Genomic DNA, 25,088 nt, shown 5'->3' with positions numbered 1-25,088 from the left:
CTCGCCCTCTTCCCCAGCTGCTGCCTCGGGGGCTGCCCTGCCACTCTGCTGCCGGCTCACCTTTGGTGCTCTCCGGTGGCCACCATGGCTGGGGCTCCCCATTGGTGTGGCATTGTGCAGCAGCTGCTAGCAGTGCCCCCCAATGGGCAGCGGGAAGTCAGGGCACCAACGGGAAAGCAAGTGGAGCAGGTGCTCAGGCGACGGCGACGTCCCTCAGCAAAAGACTAACCCCCCTCGGGCCTCAGTAAAATTGTCTAGTGTTGATTGGTCCCCAGTGATAAAAAGGTATTGGTTTTAACCTTTAAGGCTTTACGCGGCTTGGGCCCTACTTACCTACAGGACTGCCTATGTTCTTATGGGTATGAATCTTCTGACAGTCCAAGGCCCCCGGGAGGTATTCCTGGCCTCAACCTGGTGGAACAAGCTTCTGGAGTTGCTGCAAGCCCACCATTTTATTTGTTGTTGTTGGGGGGGGGGGATTACAAACTTTTATTAATCAGGTTGTATAATTTTTATATTGTATTTTATGACACTGTTGTAAACTTTCGTGAGACAGTTCACTGGGTGTGGTGGGATAAAAATTCCACAAATAAATAAAATTTAAAAAGGAGCTGACCTCTGTCCTCTGGAAATCAGTTGCAATACCAGGAGATCTCCAGGCACGACCTGGAGACTGGCAACCCTTCTGGCCTACTGCAATACCTTCGTTGCCCCAGAAGGGGAACCTGAGCCAAGATCTCATCTCTCCACAAGACTTTAATGCAAATTAAACAAACTCTTCTCTCCCACTCCACCCCCACCTCTGACTCTCCCCCCTCAAACGTAAGTGGCCCTCCACTGGTCAGACCTTCACCTGCCCCTCCCCCCCTCCAGCTGGCTGTTCTCACCGGCTCCTGGTCTGCCAGGATGCATTTCTGTGATCTACTCTATGATTCTCTCCATATCAAAGTGTGGAGTATGTGAACAGTTGCTGGGCATTTTATTTTATTTTTTGGGCGTGAGGTGGGGGTATAATGCATCACATTCCTGCCTTACCTAGGAGACTCCCAGGGGACGGATAGGAACCTGGAAGTACGTTTCCTGTGTCAGGGTGGAATTCATTAGTAAGTCCATTAGGAAGTGTTTTTTGTGGCTGGGTGTTCATTAGAAAGTCCATTCGTTAAGGTCATATCTGATGTATTTTGAGTCCCTAACAAAAAAATTCTGGTGTTTTTTAGGGCTGGTAACTAGGCTTTCCATATAGTAATTGAAGGACTTCTGTCTTACAGATTTGTTGATGCATGTTGGGGTGAAGTGAGGAATTCCTGATCAGTAATGATTTTGCTGGTTGGAGAATTTGCTCCCTGCTCCCCTATGAAATGCCCCTGTCTTTTCAGTCCAGGTTCTAAATATAGAGGCAGGATTAGTCACCATCATTTCCTACTGTTTAAGCTCTTTGAAACAGCTGTGCTGTTCCTAATTCTGACCCAGCCCAGCCTAAGCTGCTATAGTTTCATTGAAACATCATAGAAATCGGAGGGGCGGGGGTGGGTGGGGATATTAACAACAATAATTTGAATAGGTTTCCTTGACTCGATTTACTAGAAGAATGGAAAATAAATACGACAGTTCAAGTCAGTCTGTTCAGCCACATGTACGTGACGCTTGGCTTCCTTTGCACTTAGCTACCTATCAGGGTGCTACATTAGCAGTTCCCTGTTCCTGCCTGACTAGGAGAGGTCTGCCCACATGCAAATCCCTGTTTTATCTTGCCCACACTGCTCCGAACAGTTGGGGTTTTAGGAAAGTGTTTATCAAAAGTGGGCGGGGCTTCTGATTCCCCAGTGGAGGTTTGGTTGACTGCGCAGATTTTCAACAAAGGTTCATTTGGCAGAAGCCACCGCCATTAAGGATCTTCACCATGTCTTGAAGCAGCCGCCATTGGGGACTGGTATTTGCAGATGCACCCACCGTATTGCACCAGGACCCCCTGCCCTAGCAGCTCAGAAAGGGAGGCACCCCCTGCCCTAGAATAACAGGACAGCCGTTCTGCACATCAATAAGATGAACATCAATAAGATCACTCTGCACATCAATAAGAAATTCTGGGTGGCTTTTTTCTTCCTTTCCTCCCCTGTGCTATTGATTGGTTGGTTTCCTCCAGGATCAGCCCCTCTCACTCCCAGTGGCTCCATTTTAGTCCCGCCTTCATTTTGTCTTTGCTTTTATGCAGTGAAGGCATTTCTCCCTGCCTTATAAACTCCCTTAAGTAATGCAATAAGCATATCAGGCATTAAAAATGAGCCCATCTTTCCCTCAGTTTCCTTCTCTGTTCTCCCAGTCTTGACCCATGCTTCATACAGGGGGCGGGGGGGGGGGCGCTCACCAGGGCTGACTTATCACTGTTTTTACCTCCTTCCCGTTCCATCCCAGCCTAGCAAATCTTAATTCTTTCCTCTCTTTTTTAAACTTTTGAATAGTTCATGTTTTTAAAATGGACAATTTTTAACTTTGAAGCTCATGCTTCACAAATGGTCCATTTACTTTTCAAAAGTAAAAATAAAGGGATAAAAACTACGTGGGAAAAGATCTCATGGATTTTGACGGCACCACTAATCTCCAATTGAGCTTCTGCCCAGCATCCTGACCATTACATCCGAGCCAGGCACAGCAGCGAATGTGTCTGCTTTCTATTTGTGAGCTGTTGCAACTGATTCACAGATGATCACGGTCTTACGAATTGCCTTTGCAAAGAGGGCATGAATGAAACTGGATTGGCTCTCTAGTCCAAACACTTTGCTTCCTCTATCCACTGAGCTTCTCCCTCCCTTTGACTTTGTGCAATCCGAAATTCTGGTTTTTATAGGCTGTAATCTGAAGGACAAGGGAGGGAGAGGCCAAGCAGAAAGCCTGATCGGTTTTCCCCCTTTGTTATATTGGGTGGTCTCTCTGTACAAGAGGAAATCGGTGACCATTTAGTAGCCGGTTACAGAGTGCTGGAAAGGGGGGGGGGATAAAAGAATGATGCACATGACTGCCAATGTCTATTTTAGGTTATAGACTAATTCAGCCTGGGATCCATCTATTTTAGCTAACCATGCATATTGACTGTGCTGTACAAATTTTAAAAGAGATTAACTTAGATATAGGCAGACAGATATCCTGCAGTTCCAGATAAGGCACAATTGAAGATCACACGAAATTGCAGATCTCTGACTCCTGAAAGTTCATATCCTAAATATCTTGGTGGTCTCCAAAGGGCTTTTGGACTCAGATCAATCGTTTCAACATAACGTGTCGATGCAGACATCCCGTTTTCATTCTAGTTGGTTCTACAGCAGCATACTTGAGCAGCCTCCAGACAAAAGCAGAGTTTACGAAGGCTGACCAGAATTGGAGTGATTACGTGCATTTAGAATTCATTCTTAAAAGATATCATGGATTGGTGTGGTTTGTGAATGGAGCCAATAAGCAACAAGAAACAAAAAAGGGGTTCTGATTCTGTTCACTATGGCTAGCACCCCTCCGGAGCCATTATTGCTGGCCCTTGTGTGAGATGGGAAGCTGTGTGAACCTTGGGGCTCAGATTGTTGCCAGACAAAGACTGTCAGCAGGTTCTGGAAGGCTGGCCTAATGACTGTAGGCTGTACCCAGGATGTGTATGTGTGTGTGTGTGGGGGGGGGTAGAGACCCCAGGCTATTGGCCCATCCTGCTAGAGCATCATCTTTCCCAGCCTCCAAAGAAAGGGTATTTAACACCATGTAATTCTATTGTTCAGCATGCAGATTTGGGAACTCCCCTGGGTCTATTTTTGCTGCAGTAAAAAATATATTAAAAAGGCTTCCCTCTCAGTGTGATAATTGGGGGCATTGCACTGGGCAGAAGGGCCCTGATTGGACTGCGAGGCCATCAGCTCCGCAAATGTCAAAGAGACTCCCTCAACTCCCCCAAAGACTGTTTACGCACTGGGAACTTCAATGCAGGAGCACAAATCAGGGGCAGATGAGGCGCACAGGGCCAAATGCTCCCCCGTGTGGATGCAGGAAGAGATGGGGCAACCTGCCACGACTAAAACTCCAGCCTGCAGCCCGGCATGAAACCTCCAGTGCATAAACAGTCATAGAGACTCCCTCAATGCTATCTAAATCGAGGACTCACAGAGCAAGTGCATCAAAAGAGGGAAAGTACCGACTAAATTGGTCCTTCCATGTCCCCCAGAACCCAAAAAGTCAACAGAACCCAAAAAGTCAACAGCCTTACCTTGTTTTAAGGATATTCAGAAACTGCAAAATTTCTGAGAATTGAATCAGCCTAAGCGCTCGTAAAAATCTTAAGCCTGCAATCACAAAAGAACAAACAAACAAAAAGAGAGAGAAAAAAATTAGGTTATGTTTAGCCTTTTAAGACTTTCACATGAACACATGAAGCTGCTTTATACGGACTCAGCCCCAAGCATCGGCTCTGCTCCCTTCTCAAAATACTGAAATCCTATCTATTTTTTAAACTCTTGGTCACCAGGAAAAGTGTAGGGGGGTGTCACAGCCCCCTCGGGCACCATGTCCAGGACTCCAACTGGCTGACCTTTGAAAGGGCCATCCACAGTGAGCACCCCAAAGCATCAGTCACCTCCTAAGCCTGATGGACAAAGACAATGTGCTATCCGGGAACTTAAAGCCTTTGAATTCCAAAAGCTCCAAAAGGAGAGCCCTTGCTTCGGAGATGCAATCATGAAAGTGTGGAGTACCTTGCCCCTCCCAGGAATCTCCCTAAAAAGAGAAATGGTGTGAAAACCTGATTTTAAAGAGGACCCCTCAGAAGACATGTGCAATTTCAGGTGATAATTCCGTGTGAGGCAATTAATTTGTTAAAATACTCCACTCTCTCTCAAAGCCCCAATGCTTAAGCTGGATCTCCAAGCTAGAAAGCTGGAAACGTGTGACAATTAAGACTACAAGGTAAATGAGAGTAGGCAAGAAATGTGTTTTTTTTTGGGGGGGGACGGGTTCCTGGATGTCCCCCATGCCATGCCCTGATCTACATGGGCCTGGCTAGCCCAGTTCAGTAACTCAAAGGCTGAGCAAAAAAATATATTAAAATTAAAATACAAGTATTTATTATTACGTGCACATTAAGATTAAAAATCATATGAAGACGTGCATTCAGGATTGAACCCCGGCCTTGGACAGAGTGGTGGATCTTGGCCATTTTGATTCTTTTATTGTGAGCTCCGCATCTGGGATTAAGACTATACTAATTCAATGCGCATTCAAAATGGGCTGTAGAAGGCAGGGATGAATCTGCATGGAGCTTTTATTCCAATCCCAGGTCGATTCAGTCCCTGCCATCTACACGGAATGTGATTTCCCTCTGCAACAAACATGATTGATCCGGAGTGACCCTACCTTTTCCCCACAATATCCTAGAGTGGATATACCCCTTAATATTTGAAAAATCGGCATGAGAACGCATGCAGAGTTCTGCCTGTTCCAAATTTGCTGCTGGACTCTGTGGTAGAGAAGCCCTGATTGGCCAAGCTTCAGTTCCTCGTTCACAGGCTACAAGCTTGCCTTAAAGGGGAAGCCCTAACTTCTCTCAGCAGAGTTTTGCCTCAGAGGAGGTTTTTTTCTCCCTCCTCTGCTGTCTCCAATCCTCCCTCCCCCCCCCCTGTTCAAGAAGAGAAAGAAAGAGGCTCACCCCTCCCCTTCTGACCTTCCCATGTGCAGAACTTTTCTGTTTCAATGGAGAAGGGGGGGAAAAGGAAGACCCGAATTCAAATCGATCTGGATTCAGCAGAATCCACAACGGAATAAACAAAGTAAGTGCAGACTCTGCCCAGGAGGGTCAGGAGCGAGATGATGCTGAGTTTTCTGTACTGAGAAAGAGTCTCTACCCAGTTTCAACAGGGGTCAGATTGGGACTGAGTCAATGAGGGGTAGGAAGTGAGGCTTGGGGTGGTCAAACTGTGGTTCTCTCCTGGTCTATGGTAACCAACCTCCAGGTGGGACCTGGAGTTCTCCCAGAATTATAACTCAAAGAGACCTGAACAACGGAAACATTGCCATCAGGCAGCATGTGTTGTGCAGTGGCTGACATGTTGAACTATTTGTTTCTATAAACAACACAGAAACTGGAATGACGATATAAAAAACCATGCAGTGAAAGCCAGTGATGATGACAATAACTGCTGCAGTGGTCTGCCATTCTATTCCATGCTCAAGATGCCCCACCATCCCTGTTCCACTCCTCTACCGTTCCAGTCTCTTTATAAAAACGCCCTTCTTGCAGATATTGCCGGATGACAGCCACACCTGTGGTTCTGGGGCTCAGAGGTTCAGTGCCCTTGAATGTGGTGGTTCCCCTCAGTCAATGCTAGCAGATGCAGATAGATTTATTTTCCCTGAGTCTATCTAATCCCCTTTGGAAGCTGCTTATTCCTGTGGCCATCACTACATCCTCTGGCACCAAATTTTCGATCACTCTCTGTGTGAAGTATTACATCCCCCAGTCTGTCCTCAGCCTACTGCCCCCCCCCCCAGTTTTATTGGATACCCTCAAGTTCAGGTATTTTGGGACAGGGAGAAAAACTTCCCTCTCCTATCAGGCTGCCTTCTACTGAATCCGACGTGGGCTCATCCAGGTCAGTTCAGTCTGTTCAGAATGGCAGGGGCTCTCCAGGGTCTTCCCCATCACCCTTAAACGGGAGATGCTGCTAAGGATTGAACCTGGGACTTCCTGCAAGCCATGGCCCCTCTCCATCCCACGCAAAAAGCCCCCCCCCCTGAGCCATCTCTTCGGGGTCAATTATAATTTCGGGAGCCCTCCAGGGCCCAGCTGGAGGCTGGCGGTCCGGGCTACCGGGCTGGCCTGATTAATTTGTAAATCACTTGTCAGTAGAGAGCTGATTGGCTGGGAAGTCAGAGAGATTTCTCTATTTGGCGCAGGGAACTGCTTTGAAGCAGACTCCTAGTTCTTTCAAATCAGCCAGATTCTTTGGGACGTGAGAAAGTAGCCAGGATTGAGGAGTCACCCCCGAATGGGCATGTTAGTCCAACAAAGGACTTTCTTCGGGCTTGGATTCTGCCTGGATTTTCTTCCTTTCCTTTTTTAAAATTTGTTTTTATCATTCTTGAACATTTGGTGCAACAACAGAAAAGACACAAAACCTATGAAACACTATTACCAACATCCCACAATAGCCTCCCCCAATATACAAAAACATACAATGACACAAAAAAAACCCATTTAGAAAAGACCTCTGACCATCTACAAATCAGGTTCTTTCGTTTTCTAGTACCACATGCCCAAAAAAGGTTATTAGAAATCAAAATTTCACAATTACATCTTTCATTCATAATTATAGTAAAGTTAAAGGTAAAGGTATCCCCTGTGCAAGCACCGGGTCATGTCTGACCCTTGGGGTGACGCCCTCTAGCGTTTTCATGGCAGACTCAATACGGGGTGGTTTGCCAGTGCCTTCCCCAGTCATTACCATTTACCCCCCAGCAGCAAGCTGGGTACTCATTTTACCGACCTCGGAAGGATGGAAGGCTGAGTCAACCTTGAGCCGGCTGCTGGGGTCGAACTTCCAGCCTCATGGGCAGAGCTTCAGACTGCATGCCTGCTGCCTTACCACTCTGCGCCACAAGAGGCTCGTATAATTATAGTACATGTCCTTTAAAAAAATTATATATATATGAAATACATATTTGCATCTATTAATTCTTCACTTTAGAATACATTTTACTCTCTTCTTTCTGATAAATACTCCATCCTAGTCTTAACTAATTTGATTCTGCCTGGATTTTCTCAGGCACAAGGATGGAGGAAAGTTTATCTGATTGCCCCCTCTTGCAAGAGACCTCAGAGCCCCCCCCCTTTATGCCCCATGCAGGAATAGCACTGGGGGGGGATGTGGGGCTTTTCTGAGATCTGAGTTACCGAGCATAAATGTGGACAGATCACTTCTACAGTGGCATCATGCTTGATCACAGGATAGGTTTGTGATGTAGGTAGGGGCTGCCAACCTCCAGGTGGTGGCTGGAGATCTGCCACAATTAAAACTGACAGAGATCCACTCCCTTGGTGTAAATGGCTGCTGCGGAGGGTGGCCTTGATGGCATGGTGCCCGCCCCCAGCACCACCCTCCTCAGGCTCCACCCCCAAAATCTCCAGGTGTTTCCCAAGAAAACACAATCCGGAGATTTATCCAGCCACAATTTGTCTTCGGGAGGTGCAAGAACAAGAGGAGGGTTCCATCCTGCAACCTTCACTCAGTACTGCTAACCAAAGTCAGCTCTTCATTCATTCATTCATTCATTCATTCATTCATTCATTCATTCAATTTACATACCGCCCTCCCCGGAGGCTCAGGGCAGTTTACATGGAACACATGAACAACACATGAAACAATCTATAACATATGAAAAACCATACAATAATATTAATAACGGATAGTTGTAACATTAGCATTTGAATGGAGAAAAGAGCTCAACACGTTCTTTTCTCCTTTCAATTATCAACCTAAAAGGTAGGAGAATGATGAGACCAAATGGTTCGCCCGACTCTTTGACCAGCTTGTCTGTTTGAGCCCGAAGCCAATCACGTGCCAATGAACATGCATTGGGACCTTCCGGGAGTGCCCTGGGGGATGCCAACTCCGACTTGAGAAATTCCTGGAAATGTGGGGGAGGTCCCTGAGGAGGGGAGGCTTTGGGCAGGAGAGGAGTGTGGCTGGCGAAGGGACTGCACTCCAAGATTCCTGTTTCTCTCAGACTGAGACCCTGCAAGTGGCCATTTCCTTCTAGGGAAATGATCTTTGGAGTCTGGAGGTCCGTTGTCAGTCTCCAGGCCTTCGTCTCCTTCAGTGTTATAGCCTGCCCCTCCCATTTGGCCCATCTGGAGGGCCAAATGGGAGAAGGAGAATGAGTTGGGCAGAAGGAGAAATAAGACAAATGCAACATTTCTGACACACATGTCCTACTGAAGAAGAAGAAGAAGAAGAAGAAGAAGAAGAAGAAGAAGAAGAAGAAGAAGAAGAAGAAGAAGAAGAAGAAGAAGAAGAAGAAGAAGAAGAAGAGTTGGTTCTTAGATGCCGCTTTTCTCTACCCGAAGGAGGCTCAAAGCAGCTTACAGTCGCCTTCCCATTCCTCTCCCCACAACAGACACCCTGTGGGGTGGGTGAGGCTGAGAGAGCCCTGATATTCCTGCTTGGTCAGAACAATCTTATCAGTGCAGAATCGAACCCGGCTCACCAGATTAGAAGTCCACACTCCTAACCACTACACCAAGCTGGAGAAAAGCTGGAGTCCAGTGGTATCTCTAAGAATAACAAAGTTTGTCCAAGGTATGAGCTTTCGTGTGCGCGTGAAACGCCATCTATGCCAAATTTTCCCATCCTGTAAAAGATAATGAGGGTGTCTAAGACAGCCCTGAACATGGGAAGTGCTACAGAATACTGGCAATGGGGATGCCAACCTCCAGTTGTGGCCTGGAGATCTCCTGGAATTACTGCCTGTCTTCACACTACAGATATCCATTTCTCTGGAGAAATGGCACAGCCTTCTAGCCTTTCCCAAGACCCCCTCCTAAGCTCTAGGAATGCCCCAGACTCTCAGTGATATCCATCCACGACTTATTTAGGGACTGGGGCTTTCACCCCAAATGCCTTTGGATTTATGGGAAAGCAGCAAACATAATCTAGGTCATGGAAACTCATAAATCTCAGGGAAACAGCATTGAAGATTTTAGCCAGACATTTCTGAGCCATTACAATCTACTTGGCTAAATGCACGTTTTTGATAGGATTAGCCAGCCCAAGAGCTGGCAGAGCTTCCCATAGGCGCTAAGTCACATCGCGAGGAACTCCTACGCAAAATAATCAGAACATCAAAAAAAAAAAGTGTGTGTGTGTTGGGGGGTGAGGAGACCAGGCAGTTCCCAGAGATAAACTGCCCTGTGGCTTAGAAGGCGTTTTTGGAAAAGCAAAAAAGAGGAGCTGTTTGATCCCAACCAGTGATCCCTGGGCCAAATCTCACGTTAAATCCCCCTCCTATGGATGCTGTGATATTTGCTACCCACTAGGAATGTTTCTAACCTTCCAACACAAAAAGAGGTCCATTTTTTTTAAAGGAGCCCCAAAGAGTATGGACACCAACAAAAGAGGACGCGTCCTCTAAGGAGGGGAGATCTGGCCACCCTGCTCTCAGCCTCAGATAAGGGGCAGGCCTCCTGCCCCTTCACGATCCCCACTGCTTACGGCAAAGCAAAGGGTTACCTTAAAACAAATTTCCCAAAGAAAGCTGCTAGAGATGCTTCCCTGACTAAGGTTGTCAACCTCCAGGTGTTAACTGGAAATTTCCTAGGACTGTAACTGTCTCCAGTGCACCTACCTGGCAAGGATGATGTAAAGATTAAATCAATAGGAGTGTGGGCCAGTGAGACTTTGGGGAGGAAATTCCCTCCTCCTTTCACCACACCCAGCACAGCTTTTGAGATTTTCTGACAACCACTAAAGATAGGTGTATTCCTCACGCTTTTGCAGAAAATTCTATTTTACTTTTGAGCCAATTACCAACCCTCCCTGCATTGCTGTTGTTGTTGTTTTTAAGATTTCAGATGTTTCTGCAAACCTGGGGGGGGGGGGTCAGCCATGTTTGCAGAAGAATCTGATATAGGTAAGTGTGGTCTCAATTCATGGATTTATGCATCCAGAGGCAGGGGCCACACTTGAGAAAAAGATACTAAGATAATGATATGAAACGATAATAATGCTTCTTCAGACATATGAGGAGCAAACTTAAGGTAAACAAGGCCAAAGGCCTGCTGTTGGGGGAAGATGGAGAGATGCAGACAGAGTACAGAGAGGAAGCAGAAAGGCTCAGTATGTATTTGGCCTCTGTGTTTTCCCAGAAGAACATGGACAGCTCCAGAGTTGGTGGTAGGCAAGGGATAGTGTCTGAGTGGCAGGTTGACATGGACAGAGAGGTTGTCCAGAGGCAACTGGCTGCACTGGTCAGATGGTGTGCACCTGAAAGTGCTCAAAGAAGTTTCTGGAGAGCTTGTGGAACCTTTGTCCATTGTATTTCAGACCTCTTGGAGGGCTGGAGAAGTGCCAGAACAAATGTTATCCCAATACTCAAAGAAGAGAGGACAGTGACTCTGATCTCAGTTGCAGGTAAGATAAAGATTTTAAAGGAGGCAATCTGCAAACATCTGAAGGACATTAGTCGATCCAGGGAACTCAGCATGGATTTGTCTCCAACAGGTCCTTCCAGATGAGTCTGGTTTCCTTCTTTGGACAAGTGATGGGCTTACTAGATCATGGAAACTCAGTTGATTACCTGGATTTCAGTAAGGCTTTGGACAAAGTTCCCCATGATGTCCTGATGGATCAACTGGAGGACTGCAGACTGGATTTTTGGATGGTTATATGGATAGGGAACTGGCTAGAAAACCACACCCAAGGAGCGGTTGTCAAAGGTACTTCTTCAGATGGGAAGGACCTGAGCAGTGGCTTGGTAGTAGGTCATGTACTTTTCAATATTTTTATCAATGATCTGGAAGAGGGGGTGGAGGGAATCCTCATTACATTTGCAGATGTAATTGGGAGGAGCAGTGAACACCCCAGAAGATGGAGATAGAGTCCAATGAGATTTGAATACTCTGGAAAAGTGGGCGAATGAGAACAAGATGCAATTCAATAAGGAGAAGTGCAGAGTTCTACATCCGGGTCATAAAAATGGGAAGCATGCATACTGGATGGGAAACACACTTCTGGGTAGCAGTGTATGTGAACGAGATCTTGGGGTAGTTGTGGACTGCAGGCTAAATATGAGCAGACAGTGTGATGTAGTAGTAAAGAAGGCAAATGCAGTCTTGGGTTGTATCAACAGAGGCATCACATCAAAATAGCAAGATGTCATTGTCCCATTGTATACCACATTGGTCAGATCACACCTGGAATACTGTGTAAAGTTCTGGGAGCCTCACTTAAAAATGCACATGGACAAAATCGAGTTGGTGCAGAGGAGAGCAAGAAGGATGATCCGAGGACTGGGAACCAAACCCTATGCGGACAGGGTGAGGGACTTGGGAATGTTCAACCTGGAGAAGAGGAGGTTGAGAGGGGACAGGATTGCTCTCTTGAAGCTCTTGAAAGGTTGTCACTTGGAGGAGGGCAGGGAAAGGGTCCTGTTGGCAGAAGAGGGTTGGACCCACAGCAATGGATTTAAACTATGTGGAATGGGCTGCCATGTGTGGTGAACTGTCCTTCACTGGAGGTCTTCAAGCAGAAGCTGGACAGATCCTTCTCCTGGATGCTTGAGGCTGATGCTGCCATAAGCAGGGGATGGGACTAGATGGCCTGCATTGCCCCTTCCATGATTCTATTATTCTAATGTCAGCCCTAATTAGTAATGGCCACAGGTCTGTCATTCATAGATTACGAATAATTTGAAGATCTGCTATCCAGCAGCTTTTAAGTTGGGACTTATTCTTGCAAGGTCAAAGTAGTTCACACCCAAAATCTGATAGAATTAAGCCAATTAAACGATGAGGTGAGATCAGAATATAATGTGACTACTTTAGGCTGATTTGGCACTGCAACTGTGTTGGATCAGCAAGAGGGGGTCTCATTGATCTTCACATGGGAATCTAAAATGCAATTTAAAAGGTTTTATTTTCCTAGCCAATGAAATGATCCCCAAACCCCCTACAGAGAATGGAAAGTAAAAACATGGAAAGATCCAAAAAAAAAATACAGGGTTGCCAGGCCCCGGTTGTGAAAGTCCTGGAGATTTGAGGAGGACAGAGATACAATGCCAGTGAGTCCCTCTTCCAAAGCAGCCATTTCCTCCAGGAGAGCTGACCTCCTTCACCTGGAGATCAATGGCATTTCCACACGGTTGGCAACCTGAACTTCACAAAGGGAAGAGGGAAGCTCCATGCTTTACTATCAATCAAACTGAGGAGCGATCTTGGAAGCAACCATGGGCAGGGGGAAAGTCCACCAAGACTGTGATATTTGCAGTGCCATCCTCAACAGTTTTGCCCATCTAAGGCCAATGACCTCCATGGATTTAGTAGATACAAGTCTACCTAGGATTGCACTGCGAAGAAATACTTATTTTTAGAAGTCATCAATGAAGTCATGAAGGAAAAGGCTTTCTTGAGACAGGAAACACATACGAAACTGACAATCCATCATCCAGAATTTTGTGGTTTCTCTGACTACTTCAGACTGCTTGGGTTTTTTTTTGGGGGGGGGCAGTCATCACCTGGGCATGGAAATAGGGCCACTATGGGTGAGCAGGTAGTTGTGAGTTTCCTGCATTCTGCAGGGGGTTGGACTAGATGACCCTGGAGAACCCTTTCAGCTCTCTGATTCTATGATTCTATAGTGTCTTAGAAGCCCATAGTTATAAGAGGTTTTTAATGTTACAAAACAATTTAAAGTCTCCCCTCCTGGAATACAAAACAAGATTATGATTTTAAAAAAACTAAATAAAGTCAATAAAACAAAAACGGAGTGAAGCACACACAGACTGTGAGATTGATCACCAGGATTACCTTTTTATGTTTATTATAAGGCAAATTTTCTCAATAAAAAATCCAGCTTCCATTAAAGCAACAACAACAACAACAACAACAACAACAGTATAATCATCTGGAAAAGTACTTTTACTAAATGAAAGTTTCCTAAGGAATCTCCTGGAAGTATTGACACCCAATTCTAAGCTGCGCCCGCAAATGCAATCTTGTCACCATGATACAAATCTTGTTGGAAATCAATTAACATTAGTACCAGAACTACTACAACAAAGAAATCACACTGGGCCCTGCATCAGGAAACAAAACCCTTTAGAAGCTCCTTACCCCAGTAGGAACCGACCCTATAACAAGACACCAACGTCTGTCGAAAAGTATGTTGATCTTCTTTGTCTCGATGGCCACGCCCAGTCCTGATTCGGTATCCATTTTTGAATAAGTCCCCGTGAGACTTCTTCCGACGTCGGGGAGCCGTGTAGGTCTCCGTCCGCGTGCCCCCAGGGGGGTTGTGATACACCAAAATCTTGCTGGGAATCATCCCGTCAGGGCAAAAAAGCAAGGGCAAAATGGGTTTGGCCTAAACTTTAGGCCACATCAGAATAAGGATCCCTTTAAACCAACCAACCAATCCTGCAGCACATGCGAGGGCTCTGGGCACTCGGGACTTATGAAGAGAGCAGGAAAACAAAAGATTACGTAGTCACTAAGTAGCCTGAGGGAGAGCAAAAGATTATTATTTCTATAAAAATAGAGTCAGTGCCTACTTCCTCCTTCACTCAGGCTTTCTAAAGCAGAATGTCTCCAAAATACGGAGACAAATTGCTGAGAGCTAAAAGCCAGCAGTACAGACACTCTTCTGATTTGTGTTGTGTACCCCAGCTTAAAAGCCATCTTCTAGCCGGATATTACTACATAAGCCTCTTTTATGCCCTCCCCCGGGCTCCCCCACCCCCCAGCTACAGGAAAGAGGACAGATGACTCTTTCTGCAGAAAGGAGATGCTCTGAGCCACTTGCTCACTCTCCTGCAAAATGCTGCTGCCAGCTGTGAAAACTGCCCCTTTCACAGCACAGTACTGACCCCCAGTAAAACGGGGGAGACTGCGGGCAAAAATCACATCTGACTTTTGCACATGTAATCCATGTGAAGGAGTGGGTGGGGACACTGTGGCACCTTCAAGGAATTCTCAGTTAAGAGGAACATTCAGGTGCAGAGGAGTAGGTAGAAACAAGCTACATTCAATACTCCCTAGCTATGGGTGACACCAATAAAACCTGTTGTTTCCAACTAGGGTCTTATTCAGATGAAGAAAACGATAATTCAGTGAATTCGATTTTGTTAAAACAACTATTTCACAAAAGAAAGAAAACAAGCTAAGCCTTCACGCACGTCAGGAATGATGACTTATACAATCCATAATAAATGCAGATGTCTGTTCCTTTTTAAGCAGGTAGGCCCAGACATGATACAGTGATGCCATCACATTTGGGACATTGGATCAACATCCTGGTATTTGAGCAAAAACTCTATGGTAAATTTGGCTTCTACTATAGAGGTTTTGCCCAAATACCACAGCATTGCCCCAATGTCCAGGATGTGATGACACCACTTTCTGGTCATGTGGTCAAATGGGTCCTCTTTTGGGGATAAGTCCCCCACAACAGCCAGCTGATCATCAGCAGGCAAGTGAGGCATACCAGCAGGTGACACTCCCCCCCATCAGGGGTCTGGTTACTGAATTTATACCTACAGCAGAGGATACAAGCCTTGTTCTCTGCTATGGAGGAAGCAGGCGACGTGGGGAAAGGTTATAGGTGCCACACATGCACAATCCTATTCACTGATATACCTTCTAAGTACCGTTATTTATTCTAGTAGGACTCTACAGTAAAGAATTTCATCTAAGTACGGCGACTGAATAGTGACAAAGAAGTGTAGTTTGGTGCCTATCCTTTTATTTAATTCATTGATAATGTGGAAACACATCTACTGGTTTGGTCAGGGAAACGGAAGTGAATGCAGGCCAGAAAACAAACGCTGCAGAAGACAGGCACCAGCGCTGGTGCAAGGGTTGATTAACTCCTCTCAGATGCTTTCTTACTACAAGGTAACTTGGCCGGGGCCCTCCCAAATGATGCTGAGACCTCTGATGTCTTTCCTTCTCTATCCCAGATCCTGGCAATGCACTGCTTTCCTCACCTTGAAAATTAGCCATGTGCAAGTTAGGTTCTGCAGGCTTATCGTGGCCTTGGCTCATTCCCCTCTCAGCTCCAAGGGACTACAAGGAGAGCCAAGATAAACAGTAGAGGGGTGTGGAAAAGCAGACAGATGCTCTGCTCACTTCTCCAGTTTGCTTTGCTATTCTCGGGGGGGGGTGTAAGATGGAGCTCTTCCACCAAGCATTTGATGATTCCAATAACATCAAATGGGCCTCCTTTAATAACCTTCTGTGCTGAATGTCTCCTGAGATTTTGAAATTTTCAATACTGTGTTATATTTATTGCTTTATGGTTTTTAATACAATATTTACGTTTTTGGAATGATTGTTGTACAGTGCCCTGAGCCGCAAGGAAGGGCAGCATGTAAATATAATAATAACAATAACAATAGTAATAATAGTAATAATATTAGTATCAGCAGCCTTGAAAACCCCTTGTTGGGGTGGCCAGAAGTCAGCTGCGACATGAAGGCACTTTATGCTTACAGCAAATACGTTTTGTTAAAATGAAAATTGTATCTTTCACGGAATATGTTGGAAGTTTCAATAAGAGCGTGTATCGAATAACAAGGTGATTCAGCTCTGTTATTAATCATAAATCTTCCGTTAGCCAAAGATGTCTCTTCCCCAGAGTACCAGCTCTCTTTCTCGGACTCTACCTCAGCTGTTATTGAAACTGGCAGTTGTCCCTTCCAGGGCAGCCATCAAGACCACCAGCACATTTCAGATTTCTCCAGGGATACGCTTTTGAGAGTCAGAGCTACCTTCATCAGGTGACTCTCGCAAGCTCATCCCCCCCAGTGCCCCCCCCAATCTGGTTGGTCTCAAAAATGCTCCTGGACTAGAATCCACCTCTGAAACTGTGGTGTATACTCTATACCATTTGTTGAAGGGTATATTCGGTTATTTCTGTACATTATCGTAATGCCACCAGGAACGTGTGTTTGTAATGCTACATGCAAAAGACGAATGAAATGGAAACAAAGGAAGCAATCAGTTTGGGAAAGGTGGGTCTCACCCCCACTTATTCTGGCCTCCCCATCTCCTCCCACATGCAAGTAATGTTCAAAGCATTTCTTATGCCCCAGCCGCATTCAGTTTGAAAAGGACATTTCTCTTTGTGAGGAAGGGGAGAGGGAGAGTGCGCCCTTCCGAAATCCCCACCGGCATTCCCAGGACTCGTTCAGCTGTTTGGCGGCAGCGTCTGTCCAAGGCCTGCACTTCTGTGGATTACAGGATTGTATAACAGCTCTTTTAAAAAATGTTCTCTAAAACCACGCCTTGCATTTATTATCCCCTCATGCTTTCTTGGGGGAGAAGTTACAAATCGTCGGCATACCTGAAGAACATTAAATAATATATTTCATTTTCATAGCCTGCCCGTAAATGCTCAGGGTGGGCAACAACACGGGATAACATCAACAAAATATTTTTAAAATCACAAAATATAACGCAGTAAAACCTTTTATAATTCAGTTTGTCCCTCGCTGGTTTTAATGGGGGGGGGACCTCCTTGGAGACAGCCCTTCCCTCAGTTTCCAGGGGGGGATCACCATTTCTTGGTGGCCCATCAGGGCCTTAACCGTAGGCCTGGTGGAACAGCTGTCTTGTAGGCCCTGCGGAGCTGGTTAAGGATCCACAGGGCTGTAATCTCTCTTGGCAGAGCATTCCATCAGGATGGGATCAAGGCCAAAAAGGCCCTGGCCCTGGCTGAAGCTAATCTCACCTCCTGTGGGCCGGGGATCCTAAGCAGATTTCCATCAGATGATCTTAATGTCCAATGGGGGGGCATAGGAGAAAAGGCAGTCCCATAGATCCATTACTGGAGATCCCCAGCCCCAGGGAAGTGCGCCTGGCCTTAATCCGGTCCTGGTCCCGACCTGGTGGAATGAGTTCCCGGGTGAGCTGAGGGCTCTACGGAGCTGGTACAGTTCCACAGGGCCAGCAAGCTTGAGCTCTTATGCCAGGCCTTTGGATGAGGCCAGAGCAATGTGAGATCAAAGGCCCCTCCACAGGGTGGACCAGCTCAACAGAGTACGGTAACTCATCGGGTGAGTTGCCACTCCCTCCCTATGACAGGTGGTAGGCTGCTGGGCTGGGGTGGATGGTTACTATTTGCCGCTAAGCTTGTGGGTTGATCTGCTGAATTTTAATAGGAGTTTTATTGGGTGTTATCTGATTTTTGTTCCCCGCTATGAGCCATCCTGGGAGTGGCAGGCTAGAAGTCCAGTCAATCAATCAATCAACCAATCAATCAATCCCAGGCTGTTTAGGACTTTGAAACCTAATACCAAAACCTTCAGCCTTATCCAGTCTCCAATCTGGAGCCAATGCAACTGGGAGACCACTGGTTGTCATGTGTGCCCTTTACTGGGTTCCCATGAAGTCCCGCGCCATCACATTTTAAACCAGCTGGGGTTTCCAGAGCAGCCTCAAGGGAAACCCGGCACCGAGGGGGTTGTCGTGTATGCGGACCTGCCGAGGACCACAGCTTGAGGTCCGAGGCACGATCATAATACATCCCTGGCTCCAACCAGATGGAAAGAGCTGCCAGTGGAGATCCGGGCCTATTGGAACTATCAAAGTTCCTCTAACGGGCCTGTAAAACACGCTCTTCCACGGGGCATACGGCTTAGGCCAAATGAGTAAACAGAACATCATATCAGGCCCCCTCCCCTCCTCTCCCCTTCCTCACTAAAGGAAATAGTAGATTTAAACTGAACAACCCTATTAACTTATTTACAGGAGCCCCACTCTTATCAGTCGAATTAATTACTTATTGAATAGTTTCAAACTGTGTTTTTACGTGTTAACTGTGTATAAACTCTGATGTAAATGGCCCCAAGTCGCCTGTGTAGGGAAGAATGGACTAAAAAACAAATCAACAAAATAAATATGGATAGGATGTCCCTCAGAGACATCAGCATCCTGGTGGAGACGGGAGATTTCCTGGGATTACAATCAATTTCAAGGCAGCAGAGATCAATTCCCAGGAGAAAATGGCTGCTTTTCTAAGGTGCTCCCTGGCATTGTAACCCCCTGAAGTCCTTCCCTTCCCAAACCCCGCCTCTCCTTTCCAAACCCCGCCCTCCTCAGGCTCCACCACCCCCAAATCCCAGAGCAGGCACCTCTACGGATGACCCTTGCCCAATCTCTTGTCTGTTGGCAGACGCCAATCTGGAAGGGACACGTCCTGCTGCCAAATTCTTGTGGCTTCTTGAATCTGCCATGGTGTATTTTAACATCTATTGCACTGTGTTTTATTTGGGATCTGTGTTGACTTTGCTATGGGAAGGTGACCCAAGGGAATGTTTTTGCCAAGAGACAGCGAGGCAGTCTGTCATGTGGGTTAAGTATTATTCTTTCATCTCTCCATCATTTGAGGTGATGAGCCACTTTATCTCCATAAGAGATTGGCAGGAAAAGGGGGGCTTCCAGCCAAGTGCTGGCGGAGACATTTTCCCATCCAGTTCGCTGATGGGGCTGAAGAACAAGCAGGTGGGAGGAGAAAACGTCAGGGCTCTCCTGGCGCTAGGCCAGGCCTTCTCAACCGCGAATGGTGAAACCCTGGGGTTTCCTGACAGCCCTGGAAGGGTTTCCCAAATTGGTGGGAGTTAATTTAATACATTTTTAGTTAAAAAAATTATTGGGTTATATGATCATAAGGAAAGCCGAGCATCAAAGTTGAGGCTTTTGAACTCTGGTGCTGGAGAAGACTCTTGCAAGTCCCTTGGACTGCAAGGCGAACAAACTGGTCAGTCCTACAGGAGATCAGCCCTGACTGCTCCTTAGAAGGCCAGATCCTGAAGATGAAATTCAGATATTTTGGCCACCTCATGAGAAGAAAGGACTCCCTGGAGAAGAGCCTAATGTTGGGAGCGATCGAGGGCAAAAGAAGAAGGGGACGACAGAGAATGAGGTGGCTGGATGAAGTCACTGAAGCAGTCGGTGCAAACTTAAATGGACTCAGAGGAATGGTAGAGGACAGGAAGGCCTGGAGGATCATTGTCCATGGGGACGCGATGGGTCGGACACAACTTCGCACCTAACAACAACAAGACAACCCCTCTCCTACCTCCCAAAATGGCCAATGATGGCCTTGGAAGGGGTGAGAAGGTGAGGGGTTATGCTTCCCAACCATCTTCTGCACAATGTCAACACTTCTGGGGTTTCTGGAAGCCTGAAGAAGGTTTCAGGGGTTTCTCAACGGTAAAAAAGCTTGAAAAAGGCTGCACTAGGCAGAGGCCAACAAGGACTGGGAGAAGAGGACAGGATGGCTCTCTTGAAGAAGAATCTGAAAGTTTGTCACTTGGAAGAGGGCAAGGAGCGGTTCGTGTTGATGGCAGAAGAGAGGACCTGCATTAATGGGCTTAAATTCCATGGAGAACAGCACCAGATGTCGGAATCCTGTAGTTTCTGCCATGATATTATATTGTTTATTTAGGTCACTAGCTATGTAGGGTCTGTAGTGGATTGGACCTGTTGGCCATTTTATTGTCCTAATGTTCATTTATTATGGTGTGCTTTCCTGCATTCCTACCAACCCACCCCCCTTGTATCTCTCACCGCTTCCCTATCCATCGCCATTCCCTTCCGGAATGGAACCTTGGGATCTCCCTGTCTGGTTCTTATTTGAAGCCATCCTGCCTTCCTTGGGTTCCCATGGGGGGGGGGGGGTGTGTCTGGAGTTACATGTTGTATGCCATGTATTTTGCCTCCATTTCAACAATGCATGGCTGAGTGTACTTGCTTCCCTCACTTCAAGCAGTGGCTGAACAGATCCATCTTCTGAGGCCGATCCTGCCTTGAGCAGGGGGTGGGACTAGCCTGCATGGCCCCTTCCCACTCTAGGATCCTATGAGACTTGTTTAGCAGTGGAATGGGCTGCCTAAGGAGGTGTGGGGCTCCCCCTCACTGGCGGTCTTCTAGTAGCAGATGGACAGATCCTTACCCTGGATGCACTTCAGGATATGTCTACCCTTCTACTTGCCTTTTTTTTCTCCTTTACTCCCATTTATATTTCATGGGGTGGGGGCATATTGCCAGATCAACTAGTTTTTTTAAAGAATAAGAATTTTGTTCAAAGGTTTCTTAAACTATAACATCTTCCTCAAACCACTCATGGATCTTGCTGGCTAGCAGGCAAAACTTTCCTGTGTAACACACTGCAGCCCAGGACTCTTGGTTCAGGTACTGCAGCTGGGTCCTCAAAACACTCACAAAGGATCTGCATGAACATATCAAAGTCTTCCACCTTCAAGGTACCCAAGTCATACAGAGCCACCAAATTTGAATTAATTTCATCCCACTGGTTCTGGTCCATCCCTCTGGGACAAGAGAGAATAATTCTCCTCCATCCTCTATATGGCACCCTTTAAAATACTTGAAGATGGTTATCAGATCCCCTCTCAGTCATCTCCTCTCCAGGCTAAACAGACCAAGCTCCCCCAACCTTTCCTCATATGTCTTGGTCTCCAAACCCCTCACTATCTTTGTTGCCCTCCTCTGGACACGCTCCAGTTTGTCTACATCTCTCTCCAACTGGGGTGCACAAAACTAAACACAGTACCAGAGCAGAGTAAAGCAGTACCATCACCTCCCATGATCTGAACACAATACTCCATTTTATACAGCCCAAAATCCCTCAGGTACAATGTCGTGGAATGAAAAATAATCAGCTCAGACTTCTAGATGAAGTCAGAGGGCAAATTAACATACGGCATAATGAAATTGCCCAGGTTCTGGAGATACACAGGAAAAGATAGTAATTAGGATTTGTTTGCATTCACCTGGGATTGAATTGCATGGGAAACATTTGGCCACAATAAAAAAAAAATGCAAATCTCTGCATAAAGAGAACAATGGGCAAACAGATGGTCCCTTTTACCACCTGCCTGGCCTCTAAAATATAGAAGCAGCTAGGTGTTTCATATTCCTTGAACCTGGGCAATTTCATTAGGCCTTATGTTAATTTGTCCTCTCCCTCCATCTAGAGGTCTGAGCAGATTATTTTCATTCCGTGACATTCATCTGAGGAGGTGCACGTGCCCACGAAAGCTCATCCCTTGAATCTTCGTTGGGCTCTAAATTTGTTCTGCTGCTTCAGACCAACACGGCGACCCACTTGAATCTATGTGCGACGAAGTCACTTCCAACTTCTGCCCACCCTATGAATTAATGCTCTCCAAAACCATCATCGGCCCAAAGGGAGAACGCAACCAAGGGATCAGGAGACTGGTCAGCATGGGAAGGGCTGGCATGCAAAAGCCAGAGAAGAGTCTTAAACAGAAGGGACATGTTGCAACCACAATCAAGATGATTCATGCCATGATAGTCCCAATTCATGCAACGAAAATAAATTCAAGCAGAGCTCAGGGGCAGCCAAACGGTAGCTCTCCAGATGTCCATGGACTACAATTCTCCAGATGTCCATGGAACTGTAGTCCATGGACATTTGGAGAGCTACGGTTTGGCCACCCCTGTGTCTAGAGTAACAGAAAAGAGGTTGCTGGCAAGCCACAAGTCAACAAGAAATCATTATAAACAGGTGTTAAGGGCAAGGACTGAAGTGTCTAAATCAGCCACTAGATGGTGCCATTGTAGCAAAAGCAGTTTTATTCAATCCTTATCCATGGTTCCTCTTAATATTTGTGAAACAGCCTGGGGGGGGGGGGGGTTTGAATGTGTCCGGCTGTCCAAGTTGGAATAGGGCTAATCAGGGTGCAGCCAGCAAAGCTGGCTGCTCGCTGATTGGCCCTGCCCCATGCAGCTCCCGCCCTCGGTCCCTGAACTCTATCCTCTTTGCTCTCAGACGTGCCTCAGTGCCTGGAGCCAGCAGCAGGTAAGGGGAGAGGGCCCTGGGCAAAAGGTCGTGGTGGAGGGCCTGCTATCGAGGGCCTCTTGTCCTGCTAAGCAGAGCCTGCTAACGAGGGCCTCCCGGCCTGCTGACTGCCTGCTAAGGAGCTCTGTCCTGGGCCTGCTAACAAGCCTGCCCCACTAGATCCGGCTGCGAGTTGCAGCCCAAAGCCACCTTAAGCTGCCTGGCCAGGGGCCAGAGGAGAGGACCTAGTATGATAACATAATAACAAAACAGTCCAGTGGCACCTTTAAGACCAACTTATTCAAGGCAAGCACTCTTCCTCAGACTATAAACTACCATCATGACAGTGGGAATATAAAGAAAAAAATAATTCTGTTAATTTAGTAAACTTTGTCACAAAATCTAAATACAGCCATATGGTAATTCTTTGCCAAAACAGCCCATCAGTCCCCTTGAATTCAGCTGTAGTATGTTTTTGTGAACTGAATTTGAGGGGACTGATTGGCTGTTTGGGCAAAGAATTACCATATGGCTGTATTTGGATGTATAACACAGCTTACTAATTTAACAGCCAAGTATCGAGGATTGCCAACTCCGGTTTGGGAAATCCCGGGAGATTTTGGGGTGCAGCCTGGGGAAATCAGGGCTGTGGGAGAAGAAGGACCCCAGCAGGAAATAAGGTCACTGACCCTGCTCTCCGAGGCAGCCATTTCCTGCAGCTCTGGAGGCCAGCAGGAAGTCCAGGAGAGCGTTCAGCCACAGCTGCAAGGGGGGAAGCCCTACAAGTGACTCAGATCACTATAAGCCAAACTAGCACAACGAAGTCAGGTTTCATGTCCAGCCTAGACTCTTTAAAGGTAAAGGTATCCCCTGTGCAAGCACCGAGTCATGTCTGACCCTTGGGGTGACGCCCTCTAGCATTTTCATGGCAGACTCAATACGGGGTGGTTTGCCAGTGCCTTCCCCAGTCATTACTGTTTACCCCCCAGCAAGCTGGGTACTCATTTTACTGACCTCGGAAGGATTGAAGGCTGAGTCAACCTTGAGCCAGCTGCTGGGATTGAACTCCCAGCCTCATGGTCAGAGCTTCAGACACCATGTCGGCTGCCTTACCACCCTGCACCACAAGAGGCTCATCTAGGCTCTTTACACACCACCAATTTCACACACTCGGTTATGCAGCAGAAAACAGGCATCATCTCTAACTCCTGGCAGAACATTGTGTGTCTTTTATTCAATCGTGTGGGATGCCACCCTCCAGATGGGGCCTGGGGATCCCCCGGAATTACAGCTCCTCTTGAGGCTACAGAAACTAGTTCTTCTGTGGGAAAATGACCACATTGGAGGGGGGGACTCTCTGACACTGTACCCCACAGAAGCCCCTCCCCAAACCCCACCCCCAAATTCCCAGGTATTTCCCAACACAGAGACAGCAACTCTATCTGGTTGGCATGATACAAACCCTAGGACAGGGGTAGTTAAACTGCGGCCCTCCAGATGCTGGCAGGGGGCTCCTGGGAATTGTAGTCCATGGACATCTGGAGGGCCGCAGTTTGACTACCCCTGCCCTAGGATGAGCCCCACATGCTGAGAAAATGGTTTGCAGAAGGACGTTCCAGTTGACCAGCAGCACAGTAAGGGCAGCTCCTTGCCTGCATTACTGGGCACTTTTCGGAACTGAAGCATCAGGCTTGGCCTATTGATAAGCGCTCTCCATTTCCAAAGAGGACGTCATGCCTCATGCTGACCAGCAGATGGCAGGAACAGGCTGTCGTTTAAGCCCCATGGCGGGGAAGCCCAGCCGAGAACTCTCTGGCGGCTTCCTCTTCAGTCAAAATTAAAGTTTCGAAGCTCAGCGTCCGGCTCACAGACCTCCGGCCATCCCCCTCCCAACATGGGATGCAGCACCTTTCCCTTCTGAACCGCCACACACAAACGTTGTGGCTGAGAAAGCCACGGGGCAAGGGGCTTGTGGACAAAGCTGGAGGTGACTGCCGGCCTGCTCTGAGAGGCCTCCCGGAGGCCAGTTCTACCCACAGGGATGATGGAGAGGCAGAAGCCCCCTGCAGTGAGAGAGTTCGGCCAGAGATGGCAGCATGCCGGAAGGAAGGAAGGTAGTCTGGTACCCACCTGAGGCAGCTCCGGCAGGGCAAAGGAGCAAGGGGTCAAGGCAGCAGCTAAGCAAGAACCAGCCCACACACATGCACTGGGGGTGTGGGTGGGGGGATGGGGGTGGTAAGTGATTTCAAGTCACAGCTGACCTCTGGCAACCCTGCAGGGTCAGCGAGGCAGAGGCGTTCAGGGGTGGTTTGCGATTGCTTGCCTCTGTGTAGCAACCCTGGATTTCCTCACTGGTGTTCAGGTACGGAGCCTGGATGCTTGAGGCTGATCCTGCATTGAGTGGGGAGGGGGGGGACAACTAGGTGGTCTGGCCCTTTCCAACTCTATGATTCTCTGATCCTATGAATTCTGGCGGACCCTGATAGCTTCCGAGATCATCTAATGAGACAGGGCTAGCCTGGACCC

The 25,088-nt window shown here is 47.1% G+C and overlaps 1 protein-coding gene across 9 annotated transcripts in view; it reads right to left on the bottom strand.

The window, feature by feature from the left end:
- The window catches only part of KCNMA1 (potassium calcium-activated channel subfamily M alpha 1), a 581,951-nt gene that overhangs the window by 231,061 nt on the left and 325,802 nt on the right, over window positions 1–25,088 (bottom strand). For all 9 annotated transcript variants that reach the window (XR_013232722.1, XM_077345959.1, XM_077345953.1 and 6 more), the window contains exon 6: window positions 4,241–4,316. Coding sequence is in view for 8 of the 9 variants with exons in the window: in XM_077345959.1 (XP_077202074.1) it covers window positions 4,241–4,316 (76 nt within the window). In the remaining variant the exon portion in view is untranslated. The remainder of the gene's footprint in view (window positions 1–4,240; window positions 4,317–25,088) is intronic.

The sequence above is a fragment of the Paroedura picta genome, chromosome 7 (assembly GCF_049243985.1).
Source record: "Paroedura picta isolate Pp20150507F chromosome 7, Ppicta_v3.0, whole genome shotgun sequence".
In the NCBI taxonomy this organism is placed as follows: Eukaryota; Metazoa; Chordata; class Lepidosauria; order Squamata; family Gekkonidae; genus Paroedura; species Paroedura picta.
Note: the sequence above shows the minus strand (reverse complement) of the source record. Positions and strands in the feature narration are given on the sequence as shown.